Source organism: Scyliorhinus torazame, chromosome 11 (genome assembly GCF_047496885.1).
Source record: "Scyliorhinus torazame isolate Kashiwa2021f chromosome 11, sScyTor2.1, whole genome shotgun sequence".
Classification (NCBI taxonomy): Eukaryota; Metazoa; Chordata; class Chondrichthyes; order Carcharhiniformes; family Scyliorhinidae; genus Scyliorhinus; species Scyliorhinus torazame.
In genome coordinates this window covers 252,749,450-252,770,383 of record NC_092717.1, presented here as the reverse complement: position 1 = coordinate 252,770,383, position 20,934 = coordinate 252,749,450, and the positions used below count along the sequence as shown (strand labels likewise).

At 46.6% G+C, this 20,934-nt stretch overlaps 1 protein-coding gene across 2 annotated transcripts in view; it reads right to left on the bottom strand.

Moving 5' to 3' along the window:
• The window catches only part of agap3 (ArfGAP with GTPase domain, ankyrin repeat and PH domain 3), a 1,400,505-nt gene that overhangs the window by 837,369 nt on the left and 542,202 nt on the right, over positions 1-20,934 (bottom strand). For both annotated transcript variants that reach the window (XM_072468572.1, XM_072468571.1), the window contains exons 4-5: positions 13,118-13,203; positions 2,394-2,535 (exon numbers count right to left, since the gene is read on the bottom strand). In XM_072468572.1, coding sequence (XP_072324673.1) covers positions 2,394-2,535; positions 13,118-13,203 — 228 coding nt within the window. The remainder of the gene's footprint in view (positions 1-2,393; positions 2,536-13,117; positions 13,204-20,934) is intronic.

The window sequence follows — 20,934 nt, the reverse complement described above, 5'->3', positions numbered from 1 at the left end:
GCAGTGCTAACCACTGCGCCACTGTGCCACCTTGGTCCTCGATGCCATGAGGCAGCAGTGCTAACCACTGTGCCACCATGCTGCCCCTGTCCTCGCCACCATGAGGCAGCAATGCTAACCACTGCGCCACTGTGCCACCTTGGTCCTCGGCGCCATGAGGCAGCAGTGCTAACCACTGTGCCACCGTGCCGCCCTGGTCCTCACCGCCATGAGGCAGCAGTGCTAACCACTGCGCCACTGTGCCACCTTGGTCCTCGGCGCCATGAGGCAGCAGTGCTAACCACTGTGCCACCATGCTGCCCCTGTCCTCACCGCCATGAGGCAGCAGTGCTAACCACTGTGCCACCGTGCCGCCCTGGTCCACGGCGCCATGAGGCAGCAGTGCTAACCACTGCGCCACCATGCCGCCCAAGCTCTCTAAACTCTGATGGCAGGATTTCATCCTTCTTCCTACTATGTTGATGGGACCAATATGCATTACTACCAAAGAAGGAACATTTCATCCTAGATTCACATCTGCAGCTGCAGGAATACGTGTCCGTCCCTCTAGAACATAAGAACTAGGAGCAGGAGTTGGCCATCTGGCCCCTCGAGCCTGTTCCGCCATTCAGTGAGATCATGGCTGATCTTTTGTGGACTCAGCTCCACTTTCCGGCCCAAACACCATATCCCCGAATCCCTTTATTCTTCAAAAATCTATCTATCTTTATCTTAAAAACATTTAATGAAGGAGTCTCAACTGCTTCACTGGGCAAGGAATTCCATAGATTCACAACCCTTTGGGTGAAGAAGTTCCTCCTAAACTCAGTCCTAAATCTACTTCCCCTCATTTTGAGGCTATGCCCCCTAGTTCTGCTTTCACCCGCCAGTGGAAACAACCTGCCCGCATCTATCCTATCTATTCGCTTCATAATCTTATATGTTTCTATAAGATCTCCCCTCATCCTTCTAAATTCCAACGAGTACAGTCCCAGTCTACTCAACCTCTCCTCGTAATCCAACCCCTTCAGCTCTGGGATTAACCTAGTGAATCTCCTCTGCACACCCTCCAGCGCCAGTACATCCTTTCTCAAGTAAGGAGACCAAAACTGAACACAATACTCCAGGTGTGGCCTCACTAACACCTTATACAATTGCAGCATAACCTCCCTAGTCTTAAACTCCATCCCTCGAGCAATGAAGGACAACATTTCATTTGCCTTCTTAATCACCTGTTGCACCTGTAAACCAACTTTTTGCAACTCATGCACTAGCACACCCAGGTCTCTCTGCACATCAGCATGTTTTAATATTTTATCATTTAACTAATGATCCCTTTTGTTGTTATTCCTACCAAAATGGATAACCTCACATTTGTCGACATTGTATTCCATCTGCCAGACCCTAGCCCATTCACTTAGCCTATCCAAATCCCTCTGCAGACTTCCAGTATCCTCTGCACTTTTTGCTTTACCACTTATCTTAGTGTCGTCTGCAAACTTGGACACATTGCCCTTGGTCCCCAACTCCAAATCATCTATGTAAATTGTGAACAACTGTGGGCCCAACACTGATCCCTGAGGGACACCACTAGCTACTGATTGCCAACCAGAGAAACACCCATTAATCCCCACTCTTTGATTTCTATTAATTAACCAATCCTCTATCCATGCTACTACTTTCCCCTTAATGCCATCATCTTTATCTTATGCAACAACCTTTTGTGTGGCACCTTGTCAAAGGCTTTCTGGAAATCCAGATAGACCACATCCATTGGCTCCCCGTTATCTACCGCACTGGTAAAATTCCACTAAATTAGTTAGGCACGACCTGCCCTTTATGAACTCTAATTAGCCAATCCTCTATTACTTTTGCTGTTCTGATTTTCCTCCTGTCTCTCGGTACAGTTGGGGTAACCCGTGGTGCCAGGGACTGGCTCCGGCTGCACTCGCCAGATGAACCATGACAATGATTAATATTTGAAACTGAGTCAAGGTTGGAGAATGTGATGCACTCCGGGAACTTGTGCACTCTCTGCCTGGTCACTCTGCACTGCCTGGCAGTCACCCATTCCCTCTCTGCCATCACAATCTGAAGATGCAAGGTTACCGTCTCCACAAACTCTCAGCCATGTGGGTGCATTGGCACCAGCTGCTGTTCAAGCTCCTCTGACTGACCACACTTCCTGCAGGACCCGAGGAGCACATTCCACGGGACTGACTTGCCCGTCATGACTCTTGGTCATGAGACGGTTAAATAAATTAAGATAAATAAAGTTAAGACTTCAACACTCACCAGCTATTCCCCAATCAGCTCCTTCCTCTGACATCATTCTATTGCTCCCTCTCACTGACTCCACACATACTGTTGTTACGGACTGTGACAGTTTAGGAAGTAATACACAGCTCACTTACCTTGTGTCCCTACAAGCACCATCGGAATCTCGGCTGTATTACGGTAACTGGAGAGTCGCATGTAATAATTGTAAACTGTTTGAAAGCTGATCTCGTCCTCTAGACTGAAGACAAAAATCACGGCATCCACCCAGGCTGCGAACTGCAGAGGACACAAACAAACCGGAGGATTAATGGCCAATCCATGAAATATATCCACCACCTCCTTATGTTATTTATATTTGTAGTGGTAAATGTTACAAATAAGTTATAGTTTTAGTGGGTTTAATTGAATGTTTCTGTGCCTGGAAGGGTAAAACTTTTAGTTCATGCTGGACAAAGGAGTTTGTTTGTATGTGAAGGGGTTGGTTAAGTTCCAACTGTGTTTATATTGTGCTTAGAGAGGGATACAGAGTGAAGAATAAATAAACTAATGGTGGTTGCTCGGCAACTGGGGCCTTGTAAGGTAGAGGAGCTTTTAAGTTTTAGTTTTAGCTGAATATGTGGGTAGTTGGAGAGAGGTAGTGAGAGAGAAGGCAGATCTCAGAGCTATGTTTGAAGTAATTGGTTTTCGAAGGCTATAAAAGGAACTCTCTCATCCTTGCTAGAAGAAAAGCCATACAAGGGAGCAATGGTTAAGAAATCAGACGTCGGAAATCTAGAGTTCAGTTAGTTAAGGAAACTAGAGAAATGAAGAGAAGTGTCCAAGAAGTCTGGAATTAAGTGAACAGAGTCTTTGCTTCCAAGGGTGGTTCTGTAGCAGGCTTTCCTCACAGCACCCGGGCTGGTCAAAGGCGCTAGTTTACAGCCTGGAACAATCTTTGCTGTGGTTTAGAAATGTATCACTCACAGCTTTTCCTGAAGAAGCCTCTTGGCTTCACATCAAACTCTGCTTTGACTTTGGGTTTTTTCCAGGCATCTTTCTTTCTTGAGACACTTTATCTCATATTAAACTTTGCCTTCAGCTTGTGGTTTGACCTCTAGCCTTTGCTGTTCAATGAGAATGGGACCCAGAATTACTAGTGAGAGAGAGGGTCCTCACAGTGGTCGCATGGAGAGAGTTTAGCTCGATCTTTCGGGAGGTTCAGAGAAGTTGAGGCTGTTTGCCTTGCAGAAGGTTAAGAGAAGATTTGATTGAGATATTCTGTGCTGTAGCGATTCTGTGCCTCTATGAATAAGTCTCTCTTTTCAAAAATATTCAGGTTCTGTGCTACCAAACAACTGTTTACAATTGTTACACTTTTCTATCATTTCCCTAAATGTGTTCCTCTCTCTCTTTCCCACTAGTTGGTGATCTATAGAATACACCCACGGATGAAATGGCATATCTAATAAGACCTTATTATTTCTTACTTTACTGCCACCTCTCTCTCCCAATCCTATGTTCACCATGTTTCTCCTTATAATGCTATATCCTGCTCCCAAGCCCACTTACTTTCCCAATCTTCTTCGGCCTTCCCAAGACAGCCACAATGCCATCAGTTTGGCTCTGGTTTCCCGCTGCACTTTATTTCCTATTTCGCTCTCGATCAATTCCCACTCCTTCTGGTCTCTACAGCACTCCGCTCAGTGCATCATCCAGCACTAATCCCGGAGGGATCCCACTCAGTCCATCTCCCAGACAATTCCTGGGCCCTGCACTCAGTCCACCTCTCCTAATGAATAATTCAGTGGATTTGATAAGGAAGCAGTAATCTAGAAATCTGAAACAATTGTCCAGAGAAACAGGATTCAATTTCCACTCTGGCAATTTGAGAGTTTGAATTCAGTTTTAGCTATCTAAAAGTAAAAAGCTGGCATCAATAAAGTGGCCATGAAGGTGTAAAAACGCAGCAAGCTCACTTTGGGGGAGGAAGCCTGACCTCGTTTGGCTCAATATGTGAGTCCGGGACACAGCAATGTGGTTGACACTAAACTTCCGACTGGTTACAGCACAGGAGGCCATCCAGCGCATCATGTTCATACTTGCTCTTTCACCTTCTCCCACTCCTCCACCTTTCCCTCATAAACCGGCAGACGTTTTCTCTTCAGATAATAATCCAATTCCCTTTTGAAAGAATTTGCCTCTACCTAACTGAGGAAGCGAACTCCTGATCCTAACTACTCACTGCAACAAAAGGCTTTCCTCACGTTTCCATTGCTCCTTTCGCCAATCATCTTAAAACTATGTCTTCTGATTCACGATTCTTCCATCAATGCAAATAGTTACTCCTTATCTACTCTGTCCAGACCCTTTTGAACATCTGTATCAAATCCTCCCCCACCCTTCCCTTCCCACAGGAAAACAGTCCCAGTTCTTCGAATCCACTGGTGGACAACATGTGGCCCATCAGGTTTCTGAGTGTGGCCCACGAGACATTCTGTTGGCCGCTGCCCATGGGCAGGGTGTCACATTCCACAGATTTCCATCCGCATAGTTTTCCTACCGGTTTGACTGAAGTGATTCATGCACAAAGCGAGGGTGAGTGAAGTGCGTGCTGATTGCTCCCAACACGGACTGTGAGAGCCGTGCACTCCCTCTGCGACCAAAGTGTAAATATTTATTTTGTTTTTACCATTGAAGTTGATGAAGTTCTATTAAAATAGGCTGGTTTAGCACAGTGGGCTAAACAGCTGGCTTGTAATGCAGAACAAGGCAGCAGCGCGGGTTCAATTCCCGCACCAGCCCCCCCGAACAGGCGCCGAATGTGGCGACTAGGGGCTTTTCAGGGTAACTTCATTGTAACCTACTTGTGTCAATAAGTGATTATTATTATGATTAAGCATTTTCGATAACTTGCCATGTACTAAATATATTTAATCTTATTGATGGGGTCATCATTGGTGAGCAAGCGGATTTCAATCGTGTGACCAATTGAGATGAAGGAGGGTCACTCATACGGCCACTCAGTGGCCTAATTTCCCCAACACTGCTCTAATCTATCTATGCAACTGAAATATTTCCTCAAGAAATGCAGTTGTACAAAACCATTCCAAACACAGAATCAAGAAGGCTTTCCAGCAACTGCAGGATAACTTGGAATGGCAATAAATATGGGCCTTGGCTGCAACGCCGACACTGCCATCACTGACCAGTGAACCAGATTGAAAAGATTGAATGGTATGAAGGTTAGTGCTGTGAGTAATGTATTACTGAGTAAGGTTAGTGCTGTGAGTAATGTATTACTGAGTAAGGTTAGTGCAGTGAGTAATGTATTACTGAGTAAGGTTAGTGCTGAGAGTAATGTATTACGACAGTAAGGTTAGTGCTGTGAGTAATGTATTACTGAGTAAGGTTAGTGCTGTGAGTAATGTATTACTGAGTAAGGTTAGTGCTGTGAGTAATGTATTACTACAGTAAGGTTAGTGCTGCGAGTAATGTATTACTGAGTAAGGTTAGTGCTGTGAGTAATGTATTACTGAGTAAGGTTAGTGCTGCGAGTAATGTATTACTGGAGTAAGGTTAGTGCTGTGAGTAATGTATTACTGAGTAAGGTTAGTGCTGTGAGTAATGTATTACTACAGTAAGGTTAGTGCTGTGAGTAATATATTACAGGAGTAAGGTTAGTGCTGCGAGTAATGTATTACTGGAGTAAGGTTAGTGCTGTGAGTAATGTATTACTGGAGTAAGGTTAGTGCTGTGAGTAATGTATTACTGAGTAAGGTTAGTGCTGTGAGTAATGTATTACTGAGTAAGGTTAGTGCTGTGAGTAATGTATTACTGAGTAAGGTTAGTGCTGTGAGTAATGTATTACTACAGTAAGGTTAGTGCTGTGAGTAATGTATTACTGAGTAAGGTTAGTGCTGCGAGTAATGTATTACTGAGTAAGGTTAGTGCTGTGAGTAATGTATTACTGGAGTAAGGTTAGTGCTGTGAGTAATGTATTACTGAGTAAGGTTAGTGCTGTGAGTAATGTATTACTGAGTAAGGTTAGTGCTGTGAGTAATGTATTACTGGAGTAAGGTTAGTGCTGTGAGTAATGTATTACTGGAGTAAGGTTAGTGCTGTGAGTAATGTATTACTGAGTAAGGTTAGTGCTGCGAGTAATGTATTACTGAGTAAGGTTAGTGCTGTGAGTAATGTATTACTGAGTAAGGTTAGTGCTGTGAGTAATGTATTACTGAGTAAGGTTAGTGCTGTGAGTAATGTATTACTGAGTAAGGTTAGTGCTGTGAGTAATGTATTACTACAGTAAGGTTAGTGCTGTGAGTAATGTATTACTGAGTAAGGTTAGTGCTGTGAGTAATGTATTACTGAGTAAGGTTAGTGCTGCGAGTAATGTATTACTGAGTAAGGTTAGTGCTGTGAGTAATGTATTACTGGAGTAAGGTTAGTGCTGTGAGTAATGTATGACTGAGTAAGGTTAGTGCTGTGAGCAATGTATTACTACAGTAAGGTTAGTGCTGTGGGTAATGTATTACTGAGTAAGGTTAGTGCTGCGAGTAATGTATTACTGAGTAAGGTTAGTGCTGTGAGTAATGTATTACTGAGTAAGGTTAGTGCTGCGAGTAATGTATTACTGGAGTAAGGTTAGGGCTGTGAGTAATGTATTACTGAGTAAGGTTAGTGCTGTGAGTAATGTATTACTACAGTAAGGTTAGTGCTGTGAGTAATGTATTACAGGAGTAAGGTTAGTGCTGTGAGTAATGTATTACTACAGTAAGGTTAGTGCTGTGAGTAATGTATTACTGAGTAAGGTTAGTGCTGTGAGTAATGTATTACTGGAGTAAGGTTAGTGCTGTGAGAAATGTATTACTGAGTAAGGTTAGTGCTGTGAGTAATGTATTACTGAGTAAGGTTAGTGCTGTGAGTAATGTATTACTGAGTAAGGTTAGTGCTGTGAGTAATGTATTACTACAGTAAGGTTAGTGCTGTGAGTAATGTATTACTGAGTAAGGTTAGTGCTGTGAGTAATGTATTACTGAGTAAGGTTAGTGCTGCGAGTAATGTATTACTGAGTAAGGTTAGTGCTGCGAGTAATGTATTACTGAGTAAGGTTAGTGCTGCGAGTAATGTATTACTGGAGTAAGGTTAGTGCTGTGAGTAATGTATTACTGAGTAAGGTTAGTGCTGTGAGTAATGTATTACTGAGTAAGGTTAGTGCTGCGAGTAATGTATTACTGAGTAAGGTTAGTGCTGTGAGTAATGTATTACTACAGTAAGGTTAGTGCTGTGAGTAATGTATTACTGAGTAAGGTTAGTGCTGTGAGTAATGTATTACTGAGTAAGGTTAGTGCTGTGAGTAATGTATTACTGGAGTAAGGTTAGTGCTGTGAGTAATGTATTACTGGAGTAAGGTTAGTGCTGTGAGTAATGTATTACTGAGTAAGGTTAGTGCTGTTAGTAATGTATTACTACAGTAAGGTTAGTGCTGTGAGTAATGTATTACTGAGTAAGGTTAGTGCTGTGAGTAATGTATTACTGAGTAAGGTTAGTGCTGTGAGTAATGTATTACTACAGTAAGGTTAGTGCTGTGAGTAATGTATTACTGAGTAAGGTTAGTGCTGTGAGTAATGTATTACTGAGTAAGGTTAGTGCTGTGAGTAATGTATTACTGGAGTAAGGTTAGTGCTGCGAGTAATGTATTACTACAGTAAGGTTAGTGCTGTGAGTAATGTATTACTGGAGTAAGGTTAGTGCTGTGAGTAATGTATTACTGAGTAAGGTTAGTGCTGTGAGTAATGTATTACTACAGTAAGGTTAGTGCTGTGAGTAATGTATTACTGAGTAAGGTTAGTGCTGTGAGTAATGTATTACTGAGTAAGGTTAGTGCTGAGAGTAATGTATTACTGGAGTAAGGTTAGTGCTGTGAGTAATGTATTACTACAGTAAGGTTAGTGCTGTGAGTAATGTATTACTGAGTAAGGTTAGTGCTGTGAGTAATGTATTACTGAGTAAGGTTAGGGCTGTGAGTAATGTATTACTGAGTAAGGTTAGTGCTGTGAGTAATGTATTACTACAGTAAGGTTAGTGCTGTGAGTAATGTATTACAGGAGTAAGGTTAGTGCTGTGAGTAATGTATTACTACAGTAAGGTTAGTGCTGTGAGTAATGTATTACTGAGTAAGGTTAGTGCTGTGAGTAATGTATTACTGGAGTAAGGTTAGTGCTGTGAGAAATGTATTACTGAGTAAGGTTAGTGCTGTGAGTAATGTATTACTGAGTAAGGTTAGTGCTGTGAGTAATGTATTACTGAGTAAGGTTAGTGCTGTGAGTAATGTATTACTACAGTAAGGTTAGTGCTGTGAGTAATGTATTACTGAGTAAGGTTAGTGCTGCGAGTAATGTATTACTGAGTAAGGTTAGTGCTGCGAGTAATGTATTACTGAGTAAGGTTAGTGCTGCGAGTAATGTATTACTGGAGTAAGGTTAGTGCTGTGAGTAATGTATTACTGAGTAAGGTTAGTGCTGTGAGTAATGTATTACTGAGTAAGGTTAGTGCTGCGAGTAATGTATTACTGAGTAAGGTTAGTGCTGTGGAGTAATGTATTACTACAGTAAGGTTAGTGCTGTGAGTAATGTATTACTGAGTAAGGTTAGTGCTGTGAGTAATGTATTACTGAGTAAGGTTAGTGCTGTGAGTAATGTATTACTGGAGTAAGGTTAGTGCTGTGAGTAATGTATTACTGGAGTAAGGTTAGTGCTGTGAGTAATGTATTACTGGAGTAAGGTTAGTGCTGTGAGTAATGTATTACTGGAGTAAGGTTAGTGCTGTGAGTAATGTATTACTGAGTAAGGTTAGTGCTGTGAGTAATGTATTACTTGGAGTAAGGTAGTGCTGTGAGTAATGTATTACTGGAGTAAGGTTAGTGCTGCGAGTAATGTATTACTGGAGTAAGGTTAGTGCTGTGAGTAATGTATTACTGAGTAAAGTTAGTGCTGTGAGTAATGTATTACTGGAGTAAGGTTAGTGCTGTGAGTAATGTATTACTACAGTAAGGTTAGTGCTGTGAGTAATGTATTACTGGAGTAAGGTTAGTGCTGTGAGTAATGTATTACTGAGTAAGGTTAGTGCTGTGAGTAATGTATTACTACAGTAAGGTTAGTGCTGTGAGTAATGTATTACTGAGTAAGGTTAGTGCTGTGAGTAATGTATTACTGAGTAAGGTTAGTGCTGTGAGTAATGTATTACTGGAGTAAGGTTAGTGCTGCGAGTAATGTATTACTACAGTAAGGTTAGTGCTGTGAGTAATGTATTACTGGAGTAAGGTTAGTGCTGTGAGTAATGTATTACTGAGTAAGGTTAGTGCTGTGAGTAATGTATTACTACAGTAAGGTTAGTGCTGTGAGTAATGTATTACTGAGTAAGGTTAGTGCTGTGAGTAATGTATTACTGAGTAAGGTTAGTGCTGTGAGTAATGTATTACTGGAGTAAGGTTAGTGCTGTGAGTAATGTATTACTACAGTAAGGTTAGTGCTGTGAGTAATGTATTACTGAGTAAGGTTAGTGCTGTGAGTAATGTATTACTGAGTAAGGTTAGTGCTGTGAGTAATGTATTACTGAGTAAGGTTAGTGCTGTGAGTAATGTATTACTGAGTAAGGTTAGTGCTGTGAGTAATGTATTACTGAGTAAGGTTAGTGCTGTGAGTAATGTATTACTGGAGTAAGGTTAGTGCTGTGAGTAATGTATTACTGAGTAAGGTTAGTGCTGTGAGTAATGTATTACTGGAGTAAGGTTAGGGCTGTGAGTAATGTATTACTGAGTAAGGTTAGTGCTGTGAGTAATGTATTACTACAGTAAGGTTAGTGCTGTGAGTAATGTATTACAGGAGTAAGGTTAGTGCTGTGAGTAATGTATTACTACAGTAAGGTTAGTGCTGTGAGTAATGTATTACTGAGTAAGGTTAGTGCTGTGAGTAATGTATTACTGGAGTAAGGTTAGTGCTGTGAGAAATGTATTACTGAGTAAGGTTAGTGCTGTGAGTAATGTATTACTGAGTAAGGTTAGTGCTGTGAGTAATGTATTACTGAGTAAGGTTAGTGCTGTGAGTAATGTATTACTACAGTAAGGTTAGTGCTGTGAGTAATGTATTACTGAGTAAGGTTAGTGCTGCGAGTAATGTATTACTGAGTAAGGTTAGTGCTGCGAGTAATGTATTACTGAGTAAGGTTAGTGCTGCGAGTAATGTATTACTGGAGTAAGGTTAGTGCTGTGAGTAATGTATTACTGAGTAAGGTTAGTGCTGTGAGTAATGTATTACTGAGTAAGGTTAGTGCTGCGAGTAATGTATTACTGAGTAAGGTTAGTGCTGTGAGTAATGTATTACTACAGTAAGGTTAGTGCTGTGAGTAATGTATTACTGAGTAAGGTTAGTGCTGTGAGTAATGTATTACTGAGTAAGGTTAGTGCTGTGAGTAATGTATTACTGGAGTAAGGTTAGTGCTGTGAGTAATGTATTACTGGAGTAAGGTTAGTGCTGTGAGTAATGTATTACTGGAGTAAGGTTAGTGCTGTGAGTAATGTATTACTGGAGTAAGGTTAGTGCTGTGAGTAATGTATTACTGAGTAAGGTTAGTGCTGTGAGTAATGTATTACTACAGTAAGGTTAGTGCTGTGAGTAATGTATTACTGGAGTAAGGTTAGTGCTGCGAGTAATGTATTACTGGAGTAAGGTTAGTGCTGTGAGTAATGTATTACTGAGTAAAGTTAGTGCTGTGAGTAATGTATTACTGGAGTAAGGTTAGTGCTGTGAGTAATGTATTACTACAGTAAGGTTAGTGCTGTGAGTAATGTATTACTGGAGTAAGGTTAGTGCTGTGAGTAATGTATTACTGAGTAAGGTTAGTGCTGTGAGTAATGTATTACTACAGTAAGGTTAGTGCTGTGAGTAATGTATTACTGAGTAAGGTTAGTGCTGTGAGTAATGTATTACTGAGTAAGGTTAGTGCTGTGAGTAATGTATTACTGGAGTAAGGTTAGTGCTGCGAGTAATGTATTACTACAGTAAGGTTAGTGCTGTGAGTAATGTATTACTGGAGTAAGGTTAGTGCTGTGAGTAATGTATTACTGAGTAAGGTTAGTGCTGTGAGTAATGTATTACTACAGTAAGGTTAGTGCTGTGAGTAATGTATTACTGAGTAAGGTTAGTGCTGTGAGTAATGTATTACTGAGTAAGGTTAGTGCTGTGAGTAATGTATTACTGGAGTAAGGTTAGTGCTGTGAGTAATGTATTACTACAGTAAGGTTAGTGCTGTGAGTAATGTATTACTGAGTAAGGTTAGTGCTGTGAGTAATGTATTACTGAGTAAGGTTAGTGCTGTGAGTAATGTATTACTGAGTAAGGTTAGTGCTGTGAGTAATGTATTACTGAGTAAGGTTAGTGCTGTGAGTAATGTATTACTGAGTAAGGTTAGTGCTGTGAGTAATGTATTACTGGAGTAAGGTTAGTGCTGTGAGTAATGTATTACTGGAGTAAGGTTAGTGCTGTGAGTAATGTATTACTGAGTAACGTTAGTGCTGTGAGTAATGTATTACTACAGTAAGGTTAGTGCTGTGAGTAATGTATTACTGAGTAAGGTTAGTGCTGTGAGTAATGTATTACTGGGGCTCTGGGCCAATGAGTGGGAATAGATCATCTTGATTTCTGCCTGAAATTCTTTAGGAATCAGGAAGTATTGATCCAGAGTTATCTTGGTCGAGTCCATGGAGAGTGGATTATGCATTTCCATGCAAGGTACTATCAGTCATTATATCCTTACTGAGCATTTTGCCAGTGGTATTCCTGGTAACAGCACTGTATGTGTACGATATCTTTGAAAATGCTCATTAATCATCAATTGTTGAACATGAACAATTAGATTTTGGTAAATCACTGACAGGCCTGGTGATAATCCCAGGACCAGCCCTCCACATCATCCACTTTCTCTTGACTCACTGGAGTCAGCTGTGATTACATTGGCAATACTCGCCTGAGTCAATAGTTTTTGTCCATAATCGTACAAATTCCTCATCCTCAAATTCCAGTCCAACACCTTTTGGAATTATTGATGGAATCCGCTTCCAGATTCCCAAAACTCTCCATGAGACAAGATTTCTCCTCAACTCCCCTTTGATGTTTTTCCATTTATTTAAAATCTGTAATCGCTAGTTATTGACCTAATCGCCAAAGCGATTTGTTTTCTACTCTAGGAAAACCAGGGGCGGGATTCTCCCAACTGACGGCAGAGTGTTGACACCATTGTAAAAACTGGAAAGTTTAACGACGGCGTCATCGGACCGCTATGTGTAGCGATCCTCTGCCCTACAGGAGGCCAGCAAATGAGCGCCGCGGGTCAGTGCGCTGTGACCGGTGCGAATGCACAACATGGCGTAGGGCTACAGGGGCCGGCGCGGAGCAAAACAGGTCCCCACCAGGACAGGCCGGCCCGCCGATCGGTAGGCCCTGATCGCGGGCCAGACCACGGTGGAGGCTCCCCCCCCCCGGGGTCGGCCCCCCCTCTCACCCCACCAGGCCACCCCAGACAGGATGGATGCTGAGGTACCACCGGGTAAGACCAGATGTGAACGGCATTGGGGCGTCGTCGCGCGAATCGCACCCGGCCCGGCGTGGGCTGAGAGAACCCCGCCCCACATTCCTTCTTTAGGATGAGATTCTACACCAAGGCTATAGGATGATTGCAGGGTTTCCAGCTGGATCAGTGCCAAACAGCTGACTGATCAGAGTGCTGACAGTCCATGGGAGAAACCAGTAAATGTACAACAGGCTGTGACTGGAAGCCAGAGAGTAAAGTTATGCAGCTCAGCAGCTGAAGTATCATTGCTTACCTGCACCTCAGGAGGTCCCCCCTCATCCCGAATAAGCAGGAGGTAACTCTGTCCGTCAACCACAATCTCCTTCTTAAAGCGACCACCTTCAAGATAAATAACATAACCTGTCAACTGTGTTTGAAAGGGTAGACCCAGGCCTGGAGGCTGGCAGTTCAATCCAGGCTGTCACTTGAATGCAGCACTGAGGGAGTGCTGCACAATCAGTATTTCAGGTATTAAACCGTCTATTCTCTCAGGTGGATGTAAAAGATCCCCGAAAACTATCTTGAGAACGAATGGGAGAGTTAGCACCAGGGGCTATCAGATCAACATCACAGGAACAGTTAATCTGGGCACAACCACAATGCAGTTAGTGGCAGCTTCCTCTGCACAAATTGGTTTCCTACATGACAACAGTGACTACAATTGAGAAAGTACCTCATTGGCTGAAAAGCAATTTGGAACATCAGCTACTCGTGTAAATCTCAATATAAATCCAAATCTTTATCTATCTTTCAAAAACAAGAAGCATCCCATTCCAGTGCCGCTGTAAACTGTCCAGGACAGAAAGGATACAATATCAACCCTTCATTGTTACAAACACACCCCCATAGGCCCCCGGAAATACTCCTGGGAGTCTCCTACAAACACTGACACAATCCCAGGAAACCACCGCACATACAGCCATGCTCCTGGGAGTCCCTCTGTTCATACAGGCACACAGCCGAGAATCCCCTGTACATACAGGCACACACCCGAGAAACCCTCTGTACATACAGACACACAGCCGAGAATCCGTCCGTAAATACAGGCACACAGCCAAGAATTCCCCCGTACATACAGACACACAGCCGAGAATCCCCCGTACATACAGGCACACAGCCGAGAATCCCCCGTACATACAGACACACAGCCGAGAATCCCCCGTACATACAGGCACACAGCCGAGAATCCCCCGTACATACAGACACACAGCCGAGAATCCCCCGTACATACAGACACATAGCCGAGAATCCCCCGTACATACAGACACATAACCGAGAATCCCCCGTACATACAGGCACACAGCCGAGAATCCCCCGTACATACAGGCACACAGCCGAGAATGCCCCGTACATACAGGTACACACCCGAGAATCCCCCGTACATACAGACACATAGCCGAGAATCCCCCGTACATACAGACACACAACCAAGAATCCCCCGTACATACAGGCACATAGCCGAGAATCCCCCGTACATTCAGACACACAGCCGAGAATCCCTCCGTAAATACAGGCACACAGCCGACAATCCCCCGTACATACAGGCACACAGCCGAGAATCCCCCGTACGTACAGACACACAGCCGAGAATCCCGCGTACATACAGGCACACAGCCGAGAATCCCCCGTACATACAGGCACACAGCCGAGAATCCCCCGTACATACAGAGACACAGCCGAGAATGCCCCGTACATACAGGCACACAGCCGGGAATCCTCCGTACATACAGGCACAGAGCCGAGAATCCCACGTACATACAGGCACACACCCGAGAATCCCCCGTACATACAGACACACAACCGAGAATCCCCCGTACATACAGGCACATAGCCGAGAATCCCCCGTACATTCAGACACACAGCCGAGAATCCCTCCGTAAATACAGGCACACAGCCGACAATCCCCCGTACATACAGGCACACAGCCGAGAATCCCCCGTACGTACAGACACACAGCCGAGAATCCCCCGTACATACAGGCACACAGCCGGGAATCCCCCGTACATACAGGCACACAGCCGAGAATCCCCCGTACATACAGACACACAGCCGAGAATGCCCCGTACATACAGGCACACAGCCGGGAATCCTCCGTACATACAGACACACAGCCGAGAATCCCCCGTACATACAGGCACACACCCGAGAATCCCCCGTACATTCAGACACACAGCCGAGAATCCCCCGTACATACAGACACACAGCCGAGAATCCCCTGTACAGACAGGCACACAGCCGAGAATCCCCCGTACATACAGGCACACAGCCGAGAATCCCCCGTACATACAGACACACAGCCGAGAATCCCCCGTACATACAGACACACAGCCGAGAATCCCCCGTACATACAGGCACACAGCCGAGAATCCCCCGTACAGACAGGCACACAGCCGAGAATCCCCCGTACATACAGACACATAGCCGAGAATCCACCGTACATACAGGCACATAGCCGAGAATCCCCCGTACATACAGACACATAGCCGAGAATCCCCCGTACATCAGGCACACAGCCGAGAATCCCCCGTACATACAGACACGCACCCGAGAATCCCCCGTACATACAGGCACACAGCCGAGAATCCTCCGTACATACAGGCACACAGCCGAGAATCCCCCGTACATTCAGACACCCAGCCGAGAATCCCCCGTACATACAGACACACATCGAGAATCCCCTGTACATACAGGCACACAGTCGAGAATCCCCCGTACATACAGGCACACAGCCGAGAATCCCCCGTACATACAGGCACACAGCCGAGAATCCCCCGTACATACAGACACGCACCCGAGAATCCCCCGTACATACAGGCACACAGCCGAGAATCCTCCGTACATACAGGCACACAGCCGAGAATCCCCCCATACATACAGGCACACAGCCGAGAATCCCCCGTACATACAGACACACACCCGAGAATCCCCCGTACATACAGGCACACAGCCGAGAATCCCCCGTACATACAGGCACACAGCCGAGTATCCCCCGTACATACAGACACACAGCCGAGAATGCCCCGTACATACAGGCACACACCCGAGAATCCCCCGTACATACAGGCACACACCCGAGAATCCCCCGTACATACAGACACACAGCCGAGAATCCCCCGTACATACAGGTACACACCCGAGAATCCCCCGTACATACAGGTACACACCCGAGAATGCCCCGTACATACAGGCACACAGCCGAGAATCCCCCGTACATACAGACACACAGCCGAGAATCCCCCGTACCTACAGACACACAGCCGAGAATCCCCCGTACAGACAGGCACACAGCAGAGAATGCCCCGTACATACAGGCACACACCCGAGAATCCCCCGTACATACAGACACATAGCCGAGAATCCCCCGTACATACAGACACACAGCCAAGAATCCCCCGTACATACAGGCATATAGCCGAGAATCCCCCATACATTCAGACACACAGCCGAGAATCCCTCCGTAAATACAGGCACACAGCCGAGAATCCCCCGTACATACAGGCACACAGCCGAGAATCCCCCGTACATACAGACACACAGCCGAGAATCCCCCGTACATACAGGCACACAGCCGAGAATCCCCCGTACATTCAGACACCCAGCCGAGAATCCCCCGTACATACAGATACACACCCGAGAATCCCCTGTACATACAGGCACACAGCCGAGCATCCCCCGTACATACAGGCACACAGCCGAGAATCCCCCGTTCATACAGACACACAGCCGAGAATCCCCCGTACATACAGGCACACAGCCGAGAATCCCCCGTACAGACAGGCACACAGCCGAGAATCCCCCGTACATACAGACACATAGCCGAGAATCCACCGTACATACAGGCACATAGCCGAGAATCCCTCCGTAAATACAGGCACACAGCCAAGAATTCCACCGTACATACAGACACACAGCCGAGAATCCCCCGTACATACAGGCACACAGCCGAGAATCCCCCGTACATACAGACACACAGCCGAGAAGCCCCGTACATACAGACGCATAGCCGAGAATCCCCCGTACATCCAGACACATAGCCGAGAATCCCCCGTACATACAGGCACATAGCCGAGAGTCCCCCGTACATACATCACACAGCCGAGAATCACCCGTACATACAGGCACACAGCCGAGAATCCCCCGTACATACAGTCACACAGCAGAGAATGCCCCGTACATACAGGCACACACCCGAGAATCCCCCGTACATACAGACACATAGCCGAGAATCCCCCGTACATACAGACACACAGCCAAGAATCCCCCGTACATACAGGCACATAGCCAAGAATCCCCCATACATTCAGACACACAGCCGAGAATCCCTCCGTAAATACAGGCACACAGCCGAGAATCCCCCGTACATACAGGCACACAGCCGAGAATCCCCCGTACATACAGACACACAGCCGAGAATCCCCCGTACATACAGGCACACAGCCGAGAATCCCCCGTACATTCAGACACCCAGCCGAGAATCCCCCGTACATACAGATACACACCAGAGAATCCCCTGTACATACAGGCACACAGCCGAGCATCCCCCGTACATACAGGCACACAGCCGAGAATCCCCCGTACATACAGACACACAGCCGAGAATCCCCCGTACATACAGGCACACAGCCGAGAATCCCCTGTACAGACAGGCACACAGTCGAGAATCCCCCGTACATACAGACACATAGCCGAGAATCCACCGTACATACAGGCACATAGCCGAGAATCCCCCGTACATACAGACACATAGCCGAGAATCCCCCGTACATACAGGCACACAGCCGAGAATCCCCCGTACATACAGACACGCACCCGAGAATCCCCCGTACATACAGGCACACAGCCGAGAATCCTCCGTACATACAGACACACATCGAGAATCCCCTGTACATACAGGCACACAGTCGAGAATCCCCCGTACATACAGGCACACAGCCGAGAATCCCCCGTACATACAGGCACACAGCCGAGAATCCCCCGTACATACAGGCACGCACCCGAGAATCCCCCTTACTTACAGGCACACAGCCGAGAATCCTCCGTACATACAGGCACACAGCCGAGAATCCCCCATACATACAGGCACACAGCCGAGAATCCCCCGTACATACAGACACACACCCGAGAATCCCCCGTACATACAGGCACACAGCCGAGAATCCCCCGTACATACAGGCACACAGCCGAGTATCCCCCGTACATACAGACACACAGCCGAGAATGCCCCGTACATACAGGCACACACCCGAGAATCCCCCGTACAGACAGGCACACAGCCGAGAATCCCCCGTACATACAGACACATAGCCGAGAATCCACCGTACATACAGGCACACAGCCGAGAATCCCCCGTACATACAGGCACATAGCCGAGAATCCCCCGTACATACAGACACATAGCCGAGAATCCCCCGTACATACAGGCACACAGCCGAGAATCCCCCGTACTTACAGACACGCACCCGAGGATCCCCCGTACATACAGGCACACAGCCGAGAATCCCCCGTACATACAGGCACACACCCGAGAAACCCTCTGTACATACAGACACACAGCCGAGAATCGCTCCGTAAATACAGGCACACAGCCAAGAATTCCCCCGTACATACAGACACACAGCCGAGAATCCCCCGTACATACAGGCACACAGCCGAGAATCCCCCGTACATACAGACACACAGCCGAGAAGCCCCGTACATACAGACGCATAGCCGAGAATCCCCCGTACATCCAGACACATAGCCGAGAATCCCCCGTACATACAGGCACATAGCCGAGAGTCCCCCGTACATACATCACAAAGCCGAGAATCACCCGTACATACAGGCACACAGCCGAGAATCCCCCGTACATACAGTCACACAGCAGAGAATGCCCCGTACATACAGGCACACACCCGAGAATCCCCCGTACATACAGACACATAGCCGAGAATCCCCCGTACATACAGACACACAGCCAAGAATCCCTCGTACATACAGGCATATAGCCGAGAATCCCCCATACATTCAGACACACAGCCGAGAATCCCTCCGTAAATACAGGCACACAGCCGAGAATCCCCCGTACATACAGGCACACAGCCGAAAATCCCCCGTACATACAGACACACAGCCGAGAATCCCCCGTACATACAGGCACACAGCCGAGAATCCCCCGTACATTCAGACACCCAGCCGAGAATCCCCCGTACATACAGATACACACCCGAGAATCCCCTGTACATACAGGCACACAGCCGAGCATCCCCCGTACATACAGGCACACAGCCGAGAATCCCCCGTACATACAGACACACAGCCGAGAATCCCCCGTACATACAGGCACACAGCCGAGAATCCCCCGTACAGACAGGCACACAGCCGAGAATCCCCCGTACATACAGACACATAGCCGAGAATCCACCGTACATACAGGCACATAGCCGAGAATCCCTCCGTAAATACAGGCACACAGCCAAGAATTCCACCGTACATACAGACACACAGCCGAGAATCCCCCGTACATACAGGCACACAGCCGAGAATCCCCCGTACATACAGACACACAGCCGAGAAGCCCCGTACATACAGACGCATAGCCGAGAATCCCCCGTACATCCAGACACATAGCCGAGAATCCCCCGTACATACAGGCACATAGCCGAGAGTCCCCCGTACATACATCACACAGCCGAGAATCACCCGTACATACAGGCACACAGCCGAGAATCCCCCGTACATACAGTCACACAGCAGAGAATGCCCCGTACATACAGGCACACACCCGAGAATCCCCCGTACATACAGACACATAGCCGAGAATCCCCCGTACATACAGACACACAGCCAAGAATCCCCCGTACATACAGGCACATAGCCAAGAATCCCCCATACATTCAGACACACAGCCGAGAATCCCTCCGTAAATACAGGCACACAGCCGAGAATCCCCCGTACATACAGGCACACAGCCGAGAATCCCCCGTACATACAGACACACAGCCGAGAATCCCCCGTACATACAGGCACACAGCCGAGAATCCCCCGTACATTCAGACACCCAGCCGAGAATCCCCCGTACATACAGATACACACCAGAGAATCCCCTGTACATACAGGCACACAGCCGAGCATCCCCCGTACATACAGGCACACAGCCGAGAATCCCCCGTACATACAGACACACAGCCGAGAATCCCCCGTACATACAGGCACACAGCCGAGAATCCCCTGTACAGACAGGCACACAGTCGAGAATCCCCCGTACATACAGACACATAGCCGAGAATCCACCGTACATACAGGCACATAGCCGAGAATCCCCCGTACATACAGACACATAGCCGAGAATCCCCCGTACATACAGGCACACAGCCGAGAATCCCCCGTACATACAGACACGCACCCGAGAATCCCCCGTACATACAGGCACACAGCCGAGAATCCTCCGTACATACAGACACACATCGAGAATCCCCTGTACATACAGGCACACAGTCGAGAATCCCCCGTACATACAGGCACACAGCCGAGAATCCCCCGTACATACAGGCACACAGCCGAGAATCCCCCGTACATACAGACACGCACCCGAGAATCCCCCTTACTTACAGGCACACAGCCGAGAATCCTCCGTACATACAGGCACACAGCCGAGAATCCCCCATACATACAGGCACACAGCCGAGAATCCCCCGTACATACAGACACACACCCGAGAATCCCCCGTACATACAGGCACACAGCCGAGAATCCCCCGTACATACAGGCACACAGCCGAGTATCCCCCGTACATACAGACACACAGCCGAGAATGCCTCGTACATACAGGCACACACCCGAGAATCCCCCGTACAGACAGGCACACACCCGAGAATCCCCCGTACGTACAGACACACAGCCGAGAATCCCCCGTACATACAGGTACACACCCGAGAATCCCCCGTACATACAGGTACACACCCGAGAATGCCCCGTACATACAGGCACACAGCCGAGAATCCCCCGTACATACAGACACACAGCCGAGAATCCCCCGTACATACAGACACACAGCCGAGAATCCCCCGTACAGACAGGCACACAGCCGAG